At 34.3% G+C, this 24,080-nt stretch overlaps 2 protein-coding genes across 2 annotated transcripts in view; both read left to right on the top strand.

Annotated features, from left to right (window-relative positions):
* The window catches only part of LOC125669163 (receptor-type tyrosine-protein phosphatase epsilon-like), a 343,285-nt gene that overhangs the window by 256,500 nt on the left and 62,705 nt on the right, over positions 1-24,080 (top strand). Inside the window, exons 5-7 of the mRNA XM_056163852.1 lie at positions 14,698-14,838; positions 15,486-15,629; positions 16,638-16,775. Of these exons, the coding sequence (XP_056019827.1) occupies positions 14,698-14,838; positions 15,486-15,629; positions 16,638-16,775 (423 nt within the window). The remainder of the gene's footprint in view (positions 1-14,697; positions 14,839-15,485; positions 15,630-16,637; positions 16,776-24,080) is intronic.
* On the top strand, positions 21,158-23,462 carry LOC125648702 (uncharacterized). The gene is made up of 3 exons (XM_048875709.2): positions 21,158-21,294; positions 23,082-23,196; positions 23,279-23,462. Exons 1-3 carry the CDS (start codon positions 21,273-21,275, stop codon positions 23,442-23,444), a joined length of 303 nt encoding a protein of 100 aa, XP_048731666.2. The 5' UTR covers positions 21,158-21,272; the 3' UTR covers positions 23,445-23,462.

The raw sequence follows: 24,080 nt of genomic DNA, 5'->3' as shown, positions 1-24,080 counted from the left end.
CAATCTTTTATAAATAGTAAAACAGAGGAATTACAGAAGAAGAATGAGCACATTAAGGAGTTAGAAGAACTATTAAAGAAAAGGGAAGATGAAATAAGAGGTTTAAAAGACAAAATTGAAATAGAAAGATTTGGGGTGCAAAGATTTTCTGCTGACAATGCCATGATTCTTTTTTACACTGGCTTTGTTTCTTTGTCAATGTTTACAGCAGTTTTTGATTATGTCAAACCAGCAGCTAATTCTTTGCATAGTTATTACTACCAAGCTGGTGAGAAGGTAAATGAGCAAAGCATTGTGGGAAGGCAAAGAAACATGTTACTCATTGATTTTTATGTTCTTGTGTAGACTGAAGTGTGGGCTTATGGAACAAGATCTTGACATTCGATTTAATTGTCATGTTTCAACTGTTAGTAGGAATATTATAACCTGGGCAAATTTCTTATACTTTGCATTGGGATGCATCAACATATGGCCAAGTAGACAATAGATAGATGAAAAAATGCCAAAGTCATTTAAATCGCTCTACCCACATACCCGCGTCATCATTGATTGTACTGAGATCAAAACAGAAAGACCATCGTCTCTTGCACTTGGTTCTAAATGTTATTCATCTTATAAAAGTGCATACACATGGAAAGGTCTAATGGGCGTAGCCCCTCATGGTGCTCTAAGTTTTGTTTCTAATTTGTTTATAGGCTCTATGTCAGATGTTGAGATAACAAAACTCAGTGGTTTGATAGATATTTTGGAAAGTGGAGATTCTATCATGGCTGATAAAGGCTTTGTTCTTAACAAAGTTTTAGAGGTTACTGGAATCTCAATCAACACCCACCCTTTCTTATGAGTCAAGGCCAGTTCACAAAGCAAGAAGTTGAACAAACACAAATCATTGCAAAATTGAGGATACATGTGGAAAGACACATCCGCCGGGTCAAAGAGTACCATCTCTGTGATTGTGTTATACCTTTATCAATGGTTGGTACTATTAACCAGTTGTGGACAGTAGCAAATTTGCTAACATTGTTTAAAGGTCCTCTAGTGAAAGATTGGTCTAAGTAGATTCCTTGAAGTAATGCACAAATACCTTTACAAAGGGATCACTTTTGTTTGCCTGCCTGTCAGTTACATTTTCATTAATGAACCACATTCTCATGAAACTTGCAGGAAGGTCAGTTAAGAGATTCAAAACCATGTACATGTAAAGGTCAAAGTAACCCTAAATATTTATATTACTTAATCATGTATTATATATAAGTCAAGCACTATGCACATTTCCATAAAACTTGTATGGGAGGTCAATTCTGATGCAATTTATCCCCAAGTGAAGTTTATTAATAAGGTCATCGTTAATGTCAAGGTTAATAAGGTCATCGTTAATGTCAAGGTCACTAAATGAGTCAAATACTCCACAGTCAAAACCTGTATTCCATAAAAACGAACAAAGTCTTTATCAGTCATCTGAATTTGCTCATGTATTGCCGTAATGATATAATTCCAAAGAATGAACATGTACATTTGTAATTTACTAGTAAATATATTAAGCTTTGACCAAAAATAAAGTATCAAATAGCTGAATAGCAATTATATTTAATTCAAATAATGGTAGAAAAAGAAATCATCAAGCTTTGCTTTCATTGCTTTCCAAGTGTCCATATTAAAACAAATCAATTCCAAATGGCTCTCCTCTGAGGTCCACACAAAGAAATGACACCATTCCATTCCTTTCACTGCCATCTGCATTATGACTTGAAAGAAATGGGCATGGTTCTCCTTGAGTTTGCATCCATTTTCATCCTTGGTGAGGTACTGGCATTCTGACAAAGGATTCACTGGACATTTGATCTCCAGGAGTCCATACTTGGGGTTCAGTGTTGGGCAATACACCTTGCGGTCTGGAGTAGCAGCTAACCATGGGGACCAAGGATTCACCACTAATCCACAAGGATAGACGTTGAGGTCATTGTTCATTTTCTGCAAATGAAATTTGAACTTTTTAAAAACAAATTTTAGAACTTGCATAAGGATATACTTGTATAAGTAGATCCATATGTTATCTGACATTTCTGAAGATATAAGACAAACAATTTGAATGAAAATTGAACTTTTAAAACATTTTACAACTATCATTAATTTTCTGAAAAGTAAATTGAAATGAAATTTGTTTTTAGCAAGTCGGTCTAACTATTGTGAGAGAAATATTAAATTTAGGTCTTTATAAACCTCAACATAGGCATTTGCTGCAAGAGGCTCACAGGTTATCCAATGTCGCATGCTAGCCGTCACAACCTTTCTACTTGACTGTAGTCTTTCAACTAGTGGACCATACTCTGAAAAGTAAAAATACATTTCCATCATATTATAAACACAAAAATCATCAAATTAGAATTCTTATCGTTCTAAATTTCATCTGTTTCAATAGTAACAATACACATGGTGTAATACAGATAACCATCAAATTTGATTCATTGGTGTAAATCAGGGGAAATTACTATAGAATATAACATGGCAAGTTACTTATCATTTCTTGATTAAATATATTACAGAATTATTTGTATGCTATCCCAAGTTACCTTTCCTTCTTTTTATGATGTCCCCTGCTACTGATGCAGTGATTCTATCCTTTCGAATCCTGTGCCACTTTGGATCCTGGGATTGAAGACGGGTACTTTTTTCTATTTCGAAGCATTCATTCTCTGATAAAGTTAATGATTGGAATTGGATGCTCTTGTTGTAGTTGAGGACTACCTGAAGTTCGTTATCCATGTGATTTTTCATGGGTATATTTGGTAAATCCCCTGCATCCAAAATACTCAATACATAGTCACTGTGAAGTTTTTGTTGTGTGGCGAGTGGAGAGCCTTTAGAGAATTTGCCAAATCTTGTATCCACATCCTTATTTTGGGCACTTAAGGAGACATTAGAGAGAAATAAACATGTCTTGTCCACTACACTTAAGTTCTCACACAATTTATAAACATCAAGTTTCTCTTCACTAGATGGAATTGGGTTGTACAGCGTAGATCTTAGTCCTCTGGTCTGTCTTTGTGGAAATTTTGGGTCATATCCTTGGACTGTGACATCATCGGACACTGACCCAGCAATCCTCTCACCTCTTGGAATGTGCAATGTTTGTGGAAGGGATGTTTGGCCACATCACATGGAATAGCTGACATTCCAGTTGTCTTCATGTGGGCTATCGAATATAGCAGACCAGCAATATGTCCACAACATCCTCCAGATCCAATGGCACAAGAACAGTTGCTGGCTTTGCTGTCATATGATGGACCATTCCTGATTACAACCTGTAATAATATTATAGAGAAATATTGTACACACATGTAAAAGAAAACACACCCAGTAATTAAAAGATGCATATCTTACAAAGCACCTCATGCATATATACATTGTATAGTAAAATTGAAAATTTTGTTAAAAATATTAAAATTATATGAAATTAGATAAGGGCTTTTATGCATGCTTATGAAATTAATGTCTTATTTTGTTAGTTCAGAGAGCATAATTCTGGTTTGTCAAACTTGTACAACTTTCATGAACAACAGTATATGTGTCATGCTAGAAATTTACTCCCTGAACTCATAACATAAGACACTCATTACATTCAAAAGATATATAACTGATATATAGTAATAAGTCTAAATTGAGAGATGAGAATGATCAAATGAAATAAAATGTGAAACCTGTAAATATTCACAGTTGGGTGAGATCAAAAGTTTAGCGTCTGACGAAAAACTAAATTCACATAGTCCCCCCCCCCCCGCAACTAAATGATGAATCTTGAAACTAATCAACTAACAAGTAAGAACATATGAGTATCAATAAAACTATATCGTTTCTATTGTTTACTCACACATTAACATTATTAGATGTTCATTAAAATGTAATATTATTTTGTGGTTTTAACAGTCACTCATCCTTTTCCACTAAAATGTAATCCATTTTGAATGGCAGAAACTTAAAGGAATTTTTCCTTCTCTCCCCTTAATTATTTGAATTCAAATCTTTAACCGACATTGATCTTTTGATCCTGCCCCTTGTCAAATGATATTGAAAAGAATATACATGTATACCTCTACATCATGTGGTGCTTCATTTTTCCTTTGTGAGCGATAGGATTTAGCTCGTATCAAGCAGCCAAGGTCTGTTGGGTACACTAAAGAGTAAAGAAAAATCAATTGTAAATGTTCTATGTTTTCATAAGAAAATTGGATTTCATATTATTTCTGAACAAAATATAATCATGAACAACTTAATTGTAATCTAATGTGAACCCAAAAAACTAAACATTTACAGAAATAACTGCATAATATACTGATAGATGCATCCTAGTATCCAAACATCCTGAAATCAATTATATATTGTATGTACAAACAATATTACGTATCTTTGAGAGAAAAGCATTCACTTGATCATGTTGATAGTACACATATAAAAAATATTTTATTCAAAATTAATGAGATTGGGCAGCAGGCACAGCCGATTTTAACTCTCTCCCTAAAAAAATGAAGTACTGAAAATACTTAATATAAATACATTTATCAGAATCAGCTAGAGCCATTCTAATGATGCAACAGTACCAACAGGATAATGTTTGAAGGGGTGTGGGGAGGAATAATTAAATTGCAGGATCTTGCTCTATGTAAGTACAGGCACATAGAGTCACCTTTTTGACAATTCAAATATTATTTGTTATTTTGTAATCCAAATGAAAAATATACTGGGTAACAACAACAACCCCCGGAGAGTTGTTGTTGTCGGTTCCTTTTTATTTCTGTGCAGAAACAATAGTAGAAGTAAACACGTTTAGTTGCAGTGATGCTTCAAATATTTTTATATTAATTCTGTTTTTCATGATTAGGACTACCCTATAATAACAACAGTTCAAGTGTAGGTTGTTGATAATAGCAATTTGTAATATATTTTGTATGGCTTGTAACAATGCATTTCTGCAATGTGTATAATTTGGATAAACAAAAAAAGTAATGGTAGGCATTTTCAACTGAATTAATACAATTTGTACACATTGGAGTATCTGATAAACTGTGATGATATATAGATCTACTTTCAAGTTAGTTGCATTGTTTCTTAGTTGACAATGTACATTATGTATTATATATATTGACAGTTTCCAAAATTGAAAAGTTCATTATTATTTTTTTTGCACAAATAGGAATGCAAAAGATTTTTGAAAAAGATTTCCCAGAGGCATTTTAAGGTAATCTGGTAAGCTGTTCCATTGTTTTTGCGCATTTGCATCATCACATATGCAATATTTGGTTATAAATTAGGGTGTAGGAGAAATTTGGCAAAGCAGAAATTAATACGTGACTTGTTCTTGAAGATCTAAACTTTTAAATGCAAAATAATTGTCGCTACGAAGCGTGCGTTACCAAACACTTTAGTGAAAGTAAGACTCACTAACTTAGTGACTAAGGGATCGATCGATCGATCTACCAACCTTTTATATCAGAAATATATTTCTCACTGAAGTACTTGTAGCCTTTGTTTATTTCTTTCTGTCCCAGGCTTGAAGATGTCGATTTGATGGAATCTTCTACAAATCCAAATGTTATACCGTCGGGAATAAGCTGCAAATCTCGGGTCGAGTTGTTAGACGCTTTCATATTTTCCGCCATATTGTATATGTTGACAACACCCGATTCACCCGATAGCCTCGTTTTCGGTTATTTATGAATATTAATGAGGAACTCATTAAGAACGAAGTATATGCTGCATTTGTGACAACATACGGCACTCCTATTAATCAATATTGGAGAATAATTCCAATGTTATTTATTACAAGTGTTTTGATTGGACAAAAATAAAGCTGAACAAGAGTTTATACATCAATAAATCCGAAAACGCAATGTATTCAAACACGACTGAAAACAAATAACATAGTGCGGGGAAACTATTCAAATTTTTGCAATTGTTAATGAAGTGAATGAATTGGAATTATAAGAATCAAACATTCTTTTTGAAGAATTTATCGATGTGTAAACTCCGGCCATCTTACTCACAAACTTAACATAAAAGTGCTTCGCACTTTTATTCAGTTTGTGAGTAAAATGTCCGGAGTTTACACATCGATAAATTCTTCAAAAAGAATGTTTAATCCTATAATAACAGCTATATTAAAACACATTATTTCCCTTTTTACAATCGAACTGCGGAGAAATACGAACATTACAACTTTAAAATTCTAAGGTCATCGATGACTGAATAATCTATCCAACTTCGGAAACTTTAAAGATGGAATCTTCTTATATCACTTGGAGACGTAGAGATACTATATTTTGTCTGCAACAACTATAGAATGGATGCATTCTTTTGAGACACGCAAATGTGGGTGTCAAGGATATTTTTTGTTAACGTGTAATTTCAAGGTCATGCCATTTTCGTACGAAATGATCTTGAAATTCCATTAGTGCAGATATAAACTATAAATACTTGTATTTTCTCTTAATCTGCAGCATAATTACTACGCATAAACAAATTATATCTGTTTGAATAACAGAGCTTTAAACATTGAAAAACTCATGCATGGTCAAGATAACGAACAATCTCATAACTCCTAAAAACAATATAGATATATAGTTGGGCAAACACGGACCCCTGGACACACCAGAGGTGGTATCAGGTGCCTAGGAGGAGTAAGCATCCCCTGTTGACCGGTCACACCCGCCGTAAGCCCTATGCGCTGATCAGGTAAACGGAGTTATCCACAGTCAAAATCAGTGTGCCAAGAACGGTCTAACAATCGGTATGAAACACGTCAGACAGCATTTGACCCAATGATAGGTTGTATTGACGAACTAGATCGTTATAACGACCATAGAATTTGCGAAATGCTGACTTCAATCGAGATTGTTGAAACCCCTGTACTATCAAGTTGTTTGTCAGTAGCATACCTCGATTTAAAAACTGACTATAAGCAGAACAAGCTCTTGCATATCGAATTAGTTGAGATATATAAACACCATATGCAGGTGATAATGGAATATTGCTAAATAAATATGGCAAGTTGATATGATATAAGGTAGACCGAATTTCCACTGCTAATTGTAGATTGTACTCATCAATCCCTGTGTCTTTCATACTTCTAGTACCTATTTTTTTTATGTTGTTTAACGTCCCACCGGAGAATATTTCACTCGTATGGAGACGTCACCATTCCCGGTGAAGGGCTGCAAAATTTAGACCTAGATGTTCGGCGCTTACGGCCTTTGAGCAGGAAGGGATATTTATCGTGTCACACCTGCTATTTTACCATTATTTGCTGTGACACGGGACCTCCCTTTTTGCGGTCTCATCCGAAGAACCGCCCCATTTAGTCACCTATCACGACCAGCAAGGGGTACTGAGTATGACGGTATTCCATATATTGTGTACTGATATTAAGAACTGCTCCCTTATTTTATTTGATATGCATGTTACAATTATTCCTCCCCTGGTGATGTAGTAAAGTGTTCAATAAACTATAAGCCATGATTGCGTTCCGCTGTTCACCTGGAGGCATTTAAATGGACTTGTACGATATGCAACTCTGAAGACCTATTCTAACCTGGATCACCACGGGATTTTAATTTTTTTGGAAGTTGTTATATAATAATACTGGAATGTGATAAGACACACAATGACATTTATAAATCAATTTGGGGTATCTGATTATATAAGAAAGAAAATGCTTTACTCAGTATTTTACTGAAGAAATATTAGGAGTAGGGCATTTAAAATGTCCCTCTCCGGAACATCATACAAATGATTTATAAATTTATCAAGATATCATATCAATGCCCTGTTTCTTTTGTAAGTTATGATTTATTACTCTAGTTTCAAATATCCGTTCTTGTTTCGATTTTGTTCAACCGCAGACAAAATTTAGAACTGTTAATTTTGTGCAAATGTAGGATAAATTGATATTTTAGAGTAACATTGTTGCTGCCCAAAATAACTAACAATATGTTAAAGAATTGACACCCCACCACGATTTGAGATATCCCTGTGAACTCGAAATAAAGGACACCACCGAGTCGTCCACTTCTGCTTCATACTTAGATATTTTATTGAAAGTAGACATTAACGGCAAACTGACAACTCAACTGTATGACAAACGGGATGATTTCAGCTTCTCCATCGTCAACTTCCCACCTTTATGTAGCAATATTCCATTATCACCGGCATATGGTGTTTATATATCTCAACTGATTCGATATGCAAGAGCTTGTTCTGGGTAGAGTCAGTTTTTGAATCGAGGTAAGCTACTGACAAACAAGTTGATGGTACAGGGATTTCAACAGTCTCGATTGAAGTCAGCATTTTGCAAATTCTATGGTCGTTATAACGATCTAGTTCGTCAATACAACCTCGCATTGGGTCAAATACTGTCTGACGTGTTTCATATCGATTGTTAAGCCGTTCTTGCCACACTGATTTTGACTGCGGATAACTCCGTTTATCTGATCAGGATATGGGACTCACGGCGTGTGTGACCGGTCAACAGGGAATGCTTACTCCTTCTAGGTACCTGATCCTACCTCTGATGTGTCCAGGGGTCCGTGTTTGCCCAACTATCTATTTTGTATTGCTTGTAGGAGTTATGAGATTGATCACTGTTCGTTATCTTCACCTTGCATACTGCCATGGAAGTTCATCCATCACTTGAAATGACCGACATACGTATAAGGGACATCACTTATGGTATCTCTAAATTCCAGTATGCTGACCTGAACTACTTCATCACGGTGATGATGGTTTGATATCATTTAACTCGCAAATATCGGAATATTTTGATATCAGCTATTTTACCATTATTTGCTGAGATTCACTTATTGAATATCTGAAACCTTTATGATCACAAAGAGGATGCAATTTTGAAACTCCTTGATATGGATGACAGCTTCCTCTGCTCCTCCGCCATGGTGTTTCAATCCATCGTCCTTGCAATTTCGCTTTGTCGCCCTCACATTTTCCCATCTCCGTTCTAAATGGTCGTCCTCACATTTTCCCATTTTCATCCTAAATGCAGAAAGGCGAGTGACCTGATCAGAATATGATAGATTTTGTTAATACTTCATTATGTATTACAAAACAGTAAGTGCTATTCATCTCAACAGAATATTACAGTTGTTGAAGAAATGTACCTTGTTATCCTTAGAATGTCAGTAAATATGCATCCATGTGTATACCAATTAATCTAGAAGCCATGATGAAGATATGTCCTTATCATCAATCGATGAATAGTGCATGAAATATTTCACAATGTCATTCGATAATCTGCATGTATGTCAACATGTATATAATTTGCAATACCCCTCCTTATCTATAGACTAGCTGATTACCATAAAAAAGAAACAATTCGTGGGTTATGCAACTACAGCTACATTTTGGACTTACAATCTGCTTTTAAAGCTGTATGGTCCGAATGACAATATTTTTTTCCATCTCGTAAAAACGCTATTAAATCATCGCACGTATGTAGTTATTAGACTGTACGACATATCATAAATTATTTCACCTGTTTTAACCCAAATAATTTGATTTTAAATCGATGTTTACAAATAACAGCGTCATTGCCATTTCAAGTGACATTCACGTGACCAGTTCAAACTTTCAGATCATCGGTGGTCTTATCTGTGTAAAGTTGTGGATTTTGTTATAACAGTACCGTACCATAAGTTTAATAGAAATAAAAATATCAAATACCTCTTAGTAATTCGTTGTTTTACGCTCTTTCAGCCTTAAAACTAGACAGTTGCGTATGAGGTAATACATCATGTTGGGATTCCCCTGACGCACGTGTGTCTATTTATAGACGTCTATTATGGGATGATTTATATATGTAGCCACTATATTTACTTTCTAAATAATATTCGCACTGTTTTCTTTTACATGCAGCTGTTTTCAAGTATATACTTAAGGGAAAGTTAATAACTTTATAAAGTAATTAATCAGCTTTAAAGTAATTATGTACACAAATAATACATGAACATCGGGTCATACAGCTTTAAATGATTGTTTCATATTGTCCCTTGACCACAGAGTAGTAATTTCTTAGATCCTCTTTAAATGCTCGCTGTCGATCATTATCCAAAACTCCTGTTCAGTCTCCTCAAGTATAACTGTATAAAGACAAGTCTGCATCCGTCTTTTAGAAATTTGTACACATCTAAATGTATAAAACTTTCTTTTCTAATTAATTATTTCAATTCTGAAGAGGGAAATATTGGAAAACTTTAAACTTTATCATGGTCATTAAATGTTCTAAACTTTAGAAATATGGTATCTGTTGATCGCCTTATATTTTTCTTTAAATTTAAAACAAAACTTCCTTGTTGTTTTAAAATTTTGAATATGCAGACACTTATCGTTTTGGTATCAATGATCCTGACTACGTTTTATGGATACCGTAAGTAAACAATACATCGTTTATATCTATTGTACTGTTAACTTTCTCGTTCGTAATTCGTTCTAGTGAAGTGTTGTTACTAATATTACTACACCGTACTAAGAATCAAACCGAAACAAGATAAGGTCCCCATTTTCTACAGTTCAGTGCACCACCTATTCCAAATTAGTTTTCCTCACACAATGTAATGAAATTAAACCAAGTTTAACTAGTATTCAGTTACCGTCGTACATCAAAATGTAGTTTACATTGTATAAATTTGCAACAAGATTATTATGTTTTATTCGACCTGGAAAGTATAAATGCAGTTCACGTCGTTTTCTTACTGCAACACTGGAATGATCCTATAAATTTTACATGTACATTTCAAATTTTTGATTGATTATGACGATGCAGCTACCATTACTTGTTCTGATTAAAATTATGTTTATCAGTGAAAAGGTGATTATTTCCACACTCAGATAGTAATAGAATATGTTTCTTCATTTACAGAAATCGTATCTCAGAATAAGGAGACCGAAAAAGCCAAGGAGGTACCCAAATGCCAAGAAACTGGAACATGTCAGCTGTATCAATCCAGTCATGCAGTGGATGGAGACATTAACACGTGTACAAGGACAGCACCTTTTGGAACTACAACTCCAGATAAATGGACATGGTGGTATGTTGACCTTGAGAAAGTACTCAGCATCTACAGCATCAGAATACAGTTCAAAGACAATGGAGAACAATATGGTATGGTTTGTACAGTTTAATTATCTATGTCTTGATACATAAGTGCTGTGATTTTCTTTTTATGTCCATTTCGCCATGTTTTCATTTTCCCTTTTTAATTGTTAATAACATTATCTAAATGAGTCCTCTGATGATCAAAAATTAGAAATTACTCGAATCTTTCTATATTCTTACCGGCCTGCTAATCATACCCATCTAATTGGATTTACTTTTATTTAAAATGTAGATGCTACGGCAGTTTTTCATGCTGGCTAGTTCCAGTAACTACTCTACATGTAGGTAATTCGAAATCATATTGCTGTAAAATTACACAAATAAAGGTTTCATTCTCTTCTACAAATTAATCATGTCAAACAAATTTCTTGGATGTGTATTTTGTAGATTAATACAGTTAATAGCGTTGATTAAAGATAATATTTCATATTTATTTCGTTATTTTCATTTGGAATGTAAACGATGATAATTAAAACTTTAAGAAATTCTACATCAATTAAATGGAAGTAAAAGATATTTGTATATCTGGTATGTATTATATAATGAAATGATAATGTTTGCAAATCAGATGTTTTTGTATGAAATATATCGTGAGAATGAAAAGTGAAGATAACGAACAGTGATCAATCTCATAACTCCTATAAGCAATACAAAGTAGATAGTTGGGCAGAGACAGACCCCTGGACACACCAGAGGAGGAATTACGTGCCTAAGAGGAGTAAGCATCCCCTGTATCATCCTGCATTTCTGTCCATAAAATAAATTAACATATGCTGCATCACAAAGTCTCACACAAAATACATCATATCAATTGACACAATTCTTGTAATATACTCAATCTGATTGGTCGAGAAGCATTTGAAACAACATTCTAAACATTTCCCTCAGAGAATAATAAGCACGCGCCCCAGGGTGATAGTATCTACCAACGGATAACATTATTTGAAAACGGGTGATATAAAAAGTATCATATGTGTCAACTTTATGCAAGTACGGTTCGCCGTAGATTGTTAGACGACGTCGTTTCAGCGTTTGTAATATTCGTGAAAACCCAAATTAATATACAAAGCATCACATGGTATTGATTGATCAAATGTCAACAGACTCCATTTACCTATCAAGATATACATGTAGGGTTCACGGTGGGTATGACCGATCGACAGGGGATGCTTACTCCTAGGCACCTGATCCCACCTCTGGTATATCCAGGAGTCCGTGCTTTCCGTACAATCGGGTGAAAATTTTCAATGTTACCCTCATCTACACGCAATATCTAAATATTATTATCCTTCATAATAATACAATCAATCTTATTGGTCGAGGGCTGGTCACGAATTGTCTACCTCACGTGCGGTAATTATTCTATAAATTTTAATGGCGCAAGCGAGACAACTCTGATAAAAGTAAATTAAAAATTTGCGGGATCGTTAATTAATAAATTCTAAAAATGACGTTGGTGTCAACATTAACGGTCACAGATAACAATAGATATTCCCAATTTATCGCAATTTTACATTTTGCTTGATGGTTACTTTTTGCTTCTTTTTTTAAAATACATTACGAACATTTACACTGGACGTATTGTTTTGTGTGATTCTATTGAAACGTCAAAATCGAATATGTTCGTTATGCTGATACTGGTTTAACTGTTGTATATAGTTAAACTTATAAACATCGAATAAATGCATTACATTGGATATAAAATAAAATAGTGCATGTAATTTTGGATAACATTGATTACACCCCTCGAAAACCATTAAAAATGTATTTAAATCTGCAGGAAAAGTTTTTACGATTTTGTTGTCGTTTGAAATTCTAAATACGGCACAAGTCAATAAATATTTGATATATTACTTTAATTCTAGATTCTAATAAATCTATCATGTCCGAAGGTGATATCCCTACTAATACAAGATAATTTGTGATGTCTCCCTACTAAACAGTCCATAAGTGTATAGTATATTATGCAGTTGTTACACTTTCCTATTTTGGGAATGGTATCAGTACATTGTTGTTTAGACTGTTTCACTTGACGCTCACTTTAAAGGTTACCTATCACAGGTGCAATCGCGTTTGTACCGTGCTCTTTTACTAACATTTTACATATTCCAGTTGTCTTCATCGATTTCAATGTTTTGATCAAAATACATATCATATAGATAAACGAAATGTGGTTTTCTAATAGAAAGTTGATACAAATCGTCAAATCTCATCGCTTATATATCGAGGAAAAGTAGTTCTCTTTTTTCCAACTGATAACAGTGTCATCAAAAATTGATAATTTCAGTTATGAGACAAAGAGGACGTTTTGCTGGTTTTTCACTCTATGTGTCAAACACAACTATAAAGGAGGATGGGTATCTGTGTTACAAGAACGGACAGGAGTTACCGACCTTGGATTTCAGTACAACTTGTGTTAAATATGCACGTTACGTTATATTCTACAATGAAAGACTTGACGGGACAACTTATCCTACTGGATATCAAACAACTATAGTTTTCACTGAATTATGTGAAGTAACCGTAACAGGTAATACCATGCTACCAATTATACAATTAAAAATCCATTTAGTGGATGATAAATGTAAATTAATATCATAAATATAATAATAATGTGTGTTGTATTGTACTACATCATTATCCAGTGTGTTAGAAATAAACAAATCCGTTTACAATTTTATGATGAGTGTATTGTTTTTGTTTATTTCGAAAAGTTGTACTGCTTATAGGTTGCAAATACACGGAACATATATGTATATTACAGTAATAACGTAAGTGAAAAAGACAGCAATAAGTTATAATAACAATTTTGAAGCACAAAATAGAGCATGTGGCTCAAATATAAAGGACATGTTTATTGATATGATGGGGATAAACCTCTTTATGTTGCAGCCTATGTTGTGGTGTGTAACATGTATATATCTAATATTGTATCTGTATATATCTAAAGGTTGTAAAGATCCCGGTGTGTATGGATATAACTGTGATCTACCCTGTCCAAACAACTGTCAGGAATTGAAATGTGATATTGTCAACGGAACGTGTTTGGGTTGTACTGCAGGATGGGTGGGAGGTTTTTGTAACAAATGTAAGATTACTTTTAATACTTCAGTAAAATATGATTTACTCTCTCATAAATAAATGCAATTCAAAATGATATCTTATCAAAAGAGTCTAATTTTCGTAGCATGTCCAGCTGGATATTACGGTTTACAGTGTAGATCTACGTGTACTGGACACTGCAGAGACAACCTGTCCTGTAATCAGACCACTGGACAATGTGACTATGGATGTGACAACGGATGGACAGGAATACATTGCAACACACGTAATTCATTTGTCGTTACCTTAAAGATGTCTGAAACAAATAAAATACATATACTAACTGTAGTGGAATTTTTTAAAGATAAAAACGATGAAATATCAATGCATTGTAAATTTACACTTATAAAAAACAACAAAAAAGTAGCTTCAGATGTGAAACGGAAAAGTATACGCTTTTTCAAAATAATAAATTGTTGGATTAAATCATATTTTACCAGAGTGTCCTGCAGAATCATACCGTCCGGATTGTGTGTATAACTGTAGTGGACAGTGTCTGAGTTACCTCCGCTGTAACAGGGCAACAGGAAGATGTGACAGAGGTTGTAATCCAGGATATACCGGGGAACTCTGTGATAAAGGTTGATGTTGAAAGTGTAGTTTGATGTTTTAAATACGTTATCGGTGGTATTACAGAAGTATTTCTTGTTTCTAAGTTGATGAAGTAAGCTCTAAATAGTATTGTACTTTGATATTTTATTTTGTTATACACCTAAAATATGTTCCCATCTAAAACTTATACGATTTAGAACCAACATTTTAACTGTTAAACCCACTCCCACATTCATTATATGAAACACAGAGCAGAAACACGACAAAAGTAATTATTGGTTATCAATTAGGACATTGGGTATGTTTTCTTTTAAACTACAAATGTAGTGGACACGTTTATAAATGTACGCAATCATTCTGTCTTGTTAAACCTCAACAAACCATGTGCATCTGGTAAAAAATATACCTAGAAAATGAAGATGTATAACAAATAGTTATAGACTGTGTCCTCGGACAACGGCTATTTTGTTTAATCTTCGAACGGATCTGTGGCCGTCTGGTCAATCAAACAGCACCTGTCATCGGACCCAGTCAATAACTGTATAATTCAAAACATACATGATATCTCTCTAATATGGTTATCATTAAATGATTTTGACACTTGAATCCGGCCATGATTTGCTGAAGAACATTTTGATATGATGAAATTATAAACAATTTTTAATCACATTGGTAGTCTGTTCAGTTGGTCGGTACGGATTGAATTGTTCAGAGAGGTGCAGTTCCCATTGTCAATCTGAAAGTAATCATTGTAACCATAGAGACGGACATTGTGAACATGGATGTGACGATGGATTCAAAGGAAATAGATGCGAGGAAAGTAAGTATCCAGTTCTTAAATACAACAAACTTGCAGTCTGAAATGAATTTGAACTTTTCCTCTAAATAGCATACATACATAGCTATATCTGTCTGTCCTTGAAATTCAAAAAATTACTCCATTTATTATTCATTTTTCTTAAATTGAAAGCATCAAGGAAGTTAATTAATCAAGAGAATTAGCAAGAGTCTTTATTGTGCAAAAACCTGTCACGAAATGGGATCTCCGTTTTTAAGGTCATATCCGAAAGATTATGATTCTAACTTCTAAATTTCGAGTGTTTAGTAAAAGAACAACCACTACCTACAGGTATGATTACATCGTAGGTTTGAGGCAGCCATGGCATGAGAGGAACTCGAACTCACGACCTCCCGGTTACAAGGCGAGTACTCCATCACTGCTCTAGCGCGACCGGGAAGTGATGTGGAAATCATTTCTAGAGTCATGTGTGCGGCATCAATGACAAATGACAATGTATCTCCCTATGAATATACAACTCATTCTTCAGAAATGTTGACGATTCACATACATATTGCAACTGGCTCACTGACCTTATCCTACTGTCACATATCGAAGAGAATCCAAACAATGAAATTTTTGTGTACTTAAGGTTTATGAAAAGTATCTGCTTCGTGGCAATATGAAATATGACATGCTATGTGACAGTTTATGAACTGTGTTATGAGATGTGTTATGGAAGCTTATTTTGATTTTATTCAAAATACGTGTTATTCATCAAGAATTATCAAAGAAAAATAGATATGGTATCTTTGGAAATATTTGTCCTGTGGAATTTTTTTCAGGATGGATTGAAAAACAATTTTGCTCCGTTTTTTATCTGCACAATACTGATTATTGGTAGTCTAAAGTAATACGTATATTCACGTAACATTGGATTGACCCTTATAGGGTATTAGCGAAAACAAATCAGTGGCAAAATATCCCTAGCAACCGTAGTAAATTTTGATATTTTGAGATAATTATCATTGTCCATTTCTCTTCTTTTAGTTTGCATTGATAGTTGGTATGGAGAAAACTGCTCTATACGATGTAACGAGAACTGTGTCAATCAGTCATGTGACCATATCACAGGCAGCTGTACATACGGATGTAAACCGGGATGGAGGACCCTCAAATGCGAAAAGAGTAATTCTTGATATGACGTTTCTTACTAATATTCTTTGCATCATATAGCTTTTAAATATTTCAGCTTCGGTATTTCAAATGATCAACAAATTAGTACAAAAATGATCAATAAAGTGCATACCTATTTTTCCAAAATGCATTTCTGTAATACTGTTAATTTTTAGAATATATCTGAGCTTTATCTACATATGACATACATCATCATACACGTATATTTAATGCAGTCTGATGTGTTTATTACCGATTGTTAGATCATTCATTTTATGCTAATTTTGACTACGGATTACTCCGTTTACTTGAATAAGATCTAGGGTCCACGACGGGTGTGATCGGTCAACAGGGTATGCGTACTCCTCCATGGCATCTGATTCCACCTGGTGTTTCCATCGGTCTGTGTTTGTCCTGTTCTCAATGTTGTGCTCTTTATAGAATTTATGGGATTGATTGTTGTTAGATGTCCGAATTTCAATTTTTCATCTTGCAGGAAAAGCTCGAATGATAAATAAATAAACTTATATTGCTTCCATCTAATGTTCTTCTAGAATGCTCGGTAAAAACGTACGGCAAAGGTTGTGGAAATCACTGCAGCAGTCATTGCAGATATATGACATGTAATCCAATCAATGGATCTTGTTTGGAGGGATGTATTCCCGGTTACTTGGGAAGTTTCTGCAACAAAAGTATGTACTTTATAAAGGATAGTAACACTTATTGTTCATTTCTCATTAATTGCGAATATGTTCATAGTGTATGTATTTAAGCATGTGACGAAGGAACATATGGACTCAACTGCGCCCAGAATTGTTCTCAGAACTGCGTGGGCTTTTGTGATTCTGTTGACGGATCCTGCACCTGTTCCTCTGGGTGGACAGGGCCCCCTAATTGTAGTGAAAGTAAGTGTCTAACTTATATTTTGCCAACGAATATTCTATTTTTGAAAATACTCTATCTCTGAAGAATTATATCTCCCCCCATATAGCATATTGTTATGTCTCCCCTCTTTCAGGGGGAAACATTGTTTTTGTACTTTTCATCCATCCGTCCGTCTGTCTGTCACAAAATCTTGTGAACGCTTCTCCTCCTATATAGCTTACCGGATAAACTTAAAACTTTGTACAATGCTTCATTGCTATTTGTAGATGTGCATATTGTCGGGACAGGATGATCCAATTATTTTTCTAAAAGTTATAATAGATCTAAGAGGGGTGGATAATGTTAAAATAGCTTGTGATCACTTCTCCTATATTGCTTATCCGATTAACTTAAATTTTGTACAATTATCGGAACAAGGGGATCCATTTGTTATCCTTAAAGTTCTGGTGACTATGAGGGGTGGGTGGTAAAATAGTTTATGAACACTTTTCCTATGTGGCTTACTGCAGTTCATAGTGTATATTGTCCTGCTCATGCTTTATCCTTCATACCAAGCAGTACATTAAAGGGAGGTTTTATTTGGAGCACTTCCAATTTAGGAAGCTCTTGAGAAATTTGTTTTTCATAAAAACGATCTCTAGTTAACTGTTACGTTTGTAAGTCATGGTCGCAAAGTCAGTGATTAGAGCAACGGCTTCCTGGGTCAAGCCTCAAGATCTTTGGAGTTTGTCACCACACGTCCTACACTACATTTCAATTGTTTCCCTCAGGTACTAAGAATCACAATGTGTGTATCGATCGAAGTAGAATAGTTCTATTTACAATCATTTCGTCAAGTTACATGTAGCACTTCAATTTGTAGACGTAAAATGCTGTGTACAATTACTTCATGCAATCGGTTTTTACCAAATTATTAAGATTGTATTCTTTAAAGTATATAAAAGTTCCATAAGGTAATTAAACCATTCCAAATTCTGTCAATCGAATTCAAATTGATATCATATAATGTACATTATTGAATAAATTATAGTAAATGTTGGCACTAACTCCTTGACTGTTACATTTAATATGTCATTGAAAGTAAAAAAATAAAAGATTCGATATCAGTACATCAGACGAAATATCTTCATTTTCAATACATCAGTCAATTTCGTTTTCTGCAGTGTTATAGCTTTAGTGGAACTGGGATTGTAAATCACTAGCTATGCTAAATATACCTGGTATACAAAAAACGTACGATACCATTTCGTAATTGTCCATATGCAAAATTGTATAACTTTCACCGCTGAACGTTTGAAAAGGGGAAGTAACTCATCTTGGAGTTATCTTAATTACGTTATTCTACATTAAAACATCTAATGTTGAGCCCGGGGTTCATTCTCGGCCCCGTCAAACCATAGATTGATTGAATATTGTTTGACGTCCCTCTCGAGAATATTTCACTCATATGGAGACGTAACCAATGCCGGTGAATGACTGCAAATATTCCGATTTGTATTGTATTCTATCAGAGTGTCCTGCAGAATCATACGGCCCTGATTGTGTGTATAACTGTAGTGGACAGTGTCTGAGTTACCTCCCCTGTAACAGAACAACAGGAAAATGTGACGAAGGCTGTAATCCAAGATATACATATATGTAAATACAGGTATATATATTTGACATGTACATGTGACGTCAAACTGCATGTATGCAATTTAGTATTGCATATACCATGATCACTCCCCCTGGGCACCTGATTCCACCTCTGGTGTGTCCAGGGGTCCGTGTTTGCCCGACTATATATTTTGTATTGCTTATAGGAGTTATGAGTTGATCACTGTTCGTTATTTTCGCCTTTCATTGGTATAATCACAGCACTTTACGTTTGTTGCACAAGTCAAAATTTTCATATAAAAATTCACATAACCTTCTAGCATGAACTGCATTGACAAGGTTGCATAATAATTTACAATGGTTTCCCTTTGATGTATCATCATTTGAATCGTAGATGTTCAAAGGGTAATATTACTTTCTTGTCGTTATTCATAAAACAGTCATATAAAGAATGTAACTCATCTAATTCAACATAAGTTTTACAAAACTGGGAGAAACGGTTTGAAATACATGGTTTTGAATATATACCAGTTTCAATTTCTAAAGGGTGGGCAGATATTCTTAACTCTTTAATAGCATAATACTTTCACAATTGAAAATTTCAAATAGTTTTGTAATTCATAATTCTTTCTAATTCTACTATAGAATAGTAATTTTGCACGTTTAAAGAATTCGATTTTTGGAGTTGCATGTTAACATTATCAATATAGTAATTTTTTAAGTGTTTGTAAACTATGCTTTCATTAATAAATAAATAAATAATACCATATTTATATAGCACCCTTTTCATACACTATGTACGCTCAAGGTTGCTTTACAAGGCATATATGCCTTACAACAGAATGTTATACACATAATACATAGAAAATAAATAAAACATTAAAAAGCAATGATATAAAAGGTGCTATCACATGTAAACAGTCCGTAGCTGTACATATCCTGATTGTACATATAAAACATGAAAACACAAGATACCATAAATATACTAGATAAGAATAAACATCAGTTTTAGGGCGTATTAAAATAATAATAATGAAATACACACACGCACACACAGATGTAATGCCTTAGGTGCAAGATGAAGATAACGAACAGTGATCAATCTCATAACTACCATAAGCAATACAAAATAGATAGTTGGGCAAACACGGACCCCTGGACATACCAGAGGTGGGATCAGGTGCCTAGGAGGAGTAAGCATCCCCTGTTGACCGGTCACACCCGCCGTATATATTAGAATACTAATTTCTATGCTCAGAATAGTGCATGAATCCATAATCATATTCATGTATAACAATGTATCATTTACGTTGTTGACTCAGTGGTAAAACATTTCGCCTTGAGTCAGGGTCATTGTCAGTTCGAGCCCCGCTCGTTCTTTTGTTATGTCAAACATTAGTCGTAGAAACAAGTATTGAGTTTTCCTTCGCAAAACATTCGGCATTTAGAAGTGTGAGCCGCGGGTCTATCGGAAGAAAATTTAAAAATGGAGGTCCCCTGTTGCAGCAGGCGTCAGTACCTTATATATCCCAGTTTGTGATGCCTAACTTTGAGTGAGGAATTCTCGAAGGGACATGATAAAACAGACAAAAAAAATCAAAAATCCTAAATAATGTTTGTAATGCACTGTACGTGTTTTCAATGTGTTCATTTATGAATTGCACAAAAGCACCTACGCTATTAAAAAGAAAGTTTTAGATCTTAGTTTAAACATTAATAAAATATATCAAATTGTTTCATAAATTGGTGCGTTTTCCAAAATGTGGTGGGCAAATCAGACATTATTATAAGTTTCAAAACCCAGCGTAGAAATATAAACAGAAGAAAAAATTTGTCAACGACGCACAAATAATATACGTATAACATAATATTGCTCCTTTTTCATTAACTGAGACCATCTGTATTTTATATATTTAAGCATGTGACAAAGGAACATATGGAATAAACTGCTCCCAGAATTGTTCTCAGAACTGCCTCGGCGAATGTGATAATGTTGGCGGATCCTGCACATTTTCCTCTGGGTGGACAATGCCCCCTGGCTGTAGTGAAAGTACGTGTCGAACTCATATTCATAAACAATTATTTCATCTATCTACTGAAAAGACAAATATCAAGCTTGTTAAAAGCTCTTGTAAATTCCTGTTTCCTTAACTTTACTGAGATACAAAGCATGACATTAATGCTGCCTTGATCATGTCTTACAACTTTTAGACTCTCTGCATTAAATATTTCGGCAATATATATATCGCTCTTCACCTTGCATATATCGCTTTAAGCCTCCTTCCTCTTTCGTGAACTAGCAATCACAATGGGAATAAAAGCTAATGTTCAAAATAGAACCATATTATACAAATGTATAAGTTACATATTTACCTCGTCGACTTACCACTTGAATCCATACAAATGAAATATCGTGTGGAATTACTCACACACAGCCGGGTGTACCAACAGTACATTACTAAATACAATTTTTATCTATTTCACAGGATATATTATTTTTAGCATACATACCTGTATAAATAAATCCATTATACCATATGATTTCATTCATATGTCGATTTAATATATCCCTGTGAGCTCGAAATAAAGGACACTACAGAGTCATTTACTTCTGCTTCATACTTACATCTTTATTGAACGTAGACATTAACGGCAAACTGACAACTCAACAGTATGACAAACGGGATGATTTCAGCTTCTCCATCGTAAACTTCCCATACTTATGTAGCAATATTCCATTATCACCGGCATCTGGTGTTTATATAGCATATGGTGTTGATATATCTCAACTGATTCGATATGCAAGAGCTTGTTCTGCATATAGTCAGTTTTTAAATAGAGGTAAGCTACTGACAAACAAGTTGATAGTACAGGGACTTCAACAGTCTTGATAGAAGTCAGCATTTTGCAAATTTTATGGTCGTTATAACGATCTAGTTCGTCAATACAACCCATCATTGGGTCAAATGCTGTCTGACATGTCTCATACCAAACGTTAAGCCGTTCTTGGCACATTGTTTTTGACTGCGGATAACTCCGTTTACCTGATCAAGATATAGGGCTAACAGTGGGTGTTACCGGTCGACAGGGGATGTTTACTCCACCTAGGCACCTGATCCCACCATTGGTGTGTCAAGGGGTCCGTGTTTGCCTAACTATCTATTTTGTATTGCTTGTAGGAGTTAGGAGATTGATCACTGTTCGTTATCTTCATCTTTCATTAACTATACCATTGACAGTTCTGGCTAACACGATGCGCAAGAGATGCATTCTGTTTTATTCAAAATATGATTAACGTCTAGAGATATTTACAACTCTGCATTTCAAACATTCCTTGATTTCCCTGAACTTAAATAACCTTTACGTTCAAAAAGTAAAACACTAAACTTGGAATATCATTTCCCCAAATCAAATCTCACTTGACGTGTTTTCCTTGGAGGTTTGTACACTGTAGTGATGGTTTTACTCGCGATATCACCAATATTTAGTGATAACTGTTACTTTGATTTGATACCGAAGTTTATCATCGTTTATACTTTTTCAGATCACTGTTGGTTATCTTCACTTATCATCTTTTGAACCAGTACTGTTTTACAGCTGTATTACCAGTGAAGCGATCTGCTGATCTCTGTTAAATCTTTCTGAGCTATTGTGGGTCATTTTCAGTTAGTTACTCCATAGTTGTACAAAATATGATATTAAACATTTTCAAATAATCCCCCCCCCCAAAAAAAAATAATCTAGAATCTGAATTTTTACACAAATTGTAATCTATCATATGTTCTGGTGATCAGGTAGTAATAAAGAATTTAAAACTTGAATATTGTTTTCTTTCAGGGGTACCTATTGTTAGTAATGACGAGTATAGTACTCCGGATACATACATCGTAGCCTTATCTATCTTACTGATTATCAACTTTAGCCTGGTCGTTGTCATTGTTATATTATTGAGGTAAGATATGTTTGTGGGTTATGAATATTCTGCACGAGTCCATAAAGTCTTTATAATTCATATCAATTCTACTATATTTTAGGCTACTCTATAACAGAAAACAAGAGAAGTGTTCATCTGAATATATCACTAGTGCCGAAATATCACCGCCATCAGAAATCAGCGATAACGATGTACACCAGTATCACGAACTCAACATGCGCAATGATAATTCATATCAGAATCTGTCATTAAGAGATCATTCATAAAATGTATTTTGAATTAAACTGATTCATTATGATGATTATTATTGATATTTCATTTTGATATGTTTATATTTGAAGGATTCATCATTGCCAAAGCTGTTAGAGCATTTTCTATATACTTTGCTAAGAAACAATATACATGTTACTTTTAACAAGTAACGCGTATTCTATGTTGAAGTATAACATTTTGCATTAACACAAAAAAAAATTAAAACAAAAGGAAGAGAAGATGCGAGAAATAATAGTAGTATTTAACGATCCAGCAAATAGAAAAAAATTTATCCAATGATGAAAGGTGAATATAACGAACAGTGATCAATCTCAAAACTCATATTATGAGTTCATTAAGCTCAAATTTACAAACAAAGGAATAGATGCCGTCAACATAAGCAACATTCTTCGTCATAAAAGGGTTCAGTCGTGTATTCCAACTTATTTCAATTTCAAGTCTACACCCTGTATTTCCTACAGCTATACTTCTACTATTGCATCCAAACTTTTTAATTATAAACAAACTTTGCAGTGCTTGGATATAGACCATCTTATACGTAATCCACCAACATGTTCTTGTTCTTCATCTCCTTTCAACTAGAGTCCAGCTGGACATGTCATTACTGGTGATGTTGATATAGTTGAAAA

Source organism: Ostrea edulis, chromosome 4 (genome assembly GCF_947568905.1).
Source record: "Ostrea edulis chromosome 4, xbOstEdul1.1, whole genome shotgun sequence".
In the NCBI taxonomy this organism is placed as follows: Eukaryota; Metazoa; Mollusca; class Bivalvia; order Ostreida; family Ostreidae; genus Ostrea; species Ostrea edulis.
Note: the sequence above shows the minus strand (reverse complement) of the source record. Positions and strands in the feature narration are given on the sequence as shown.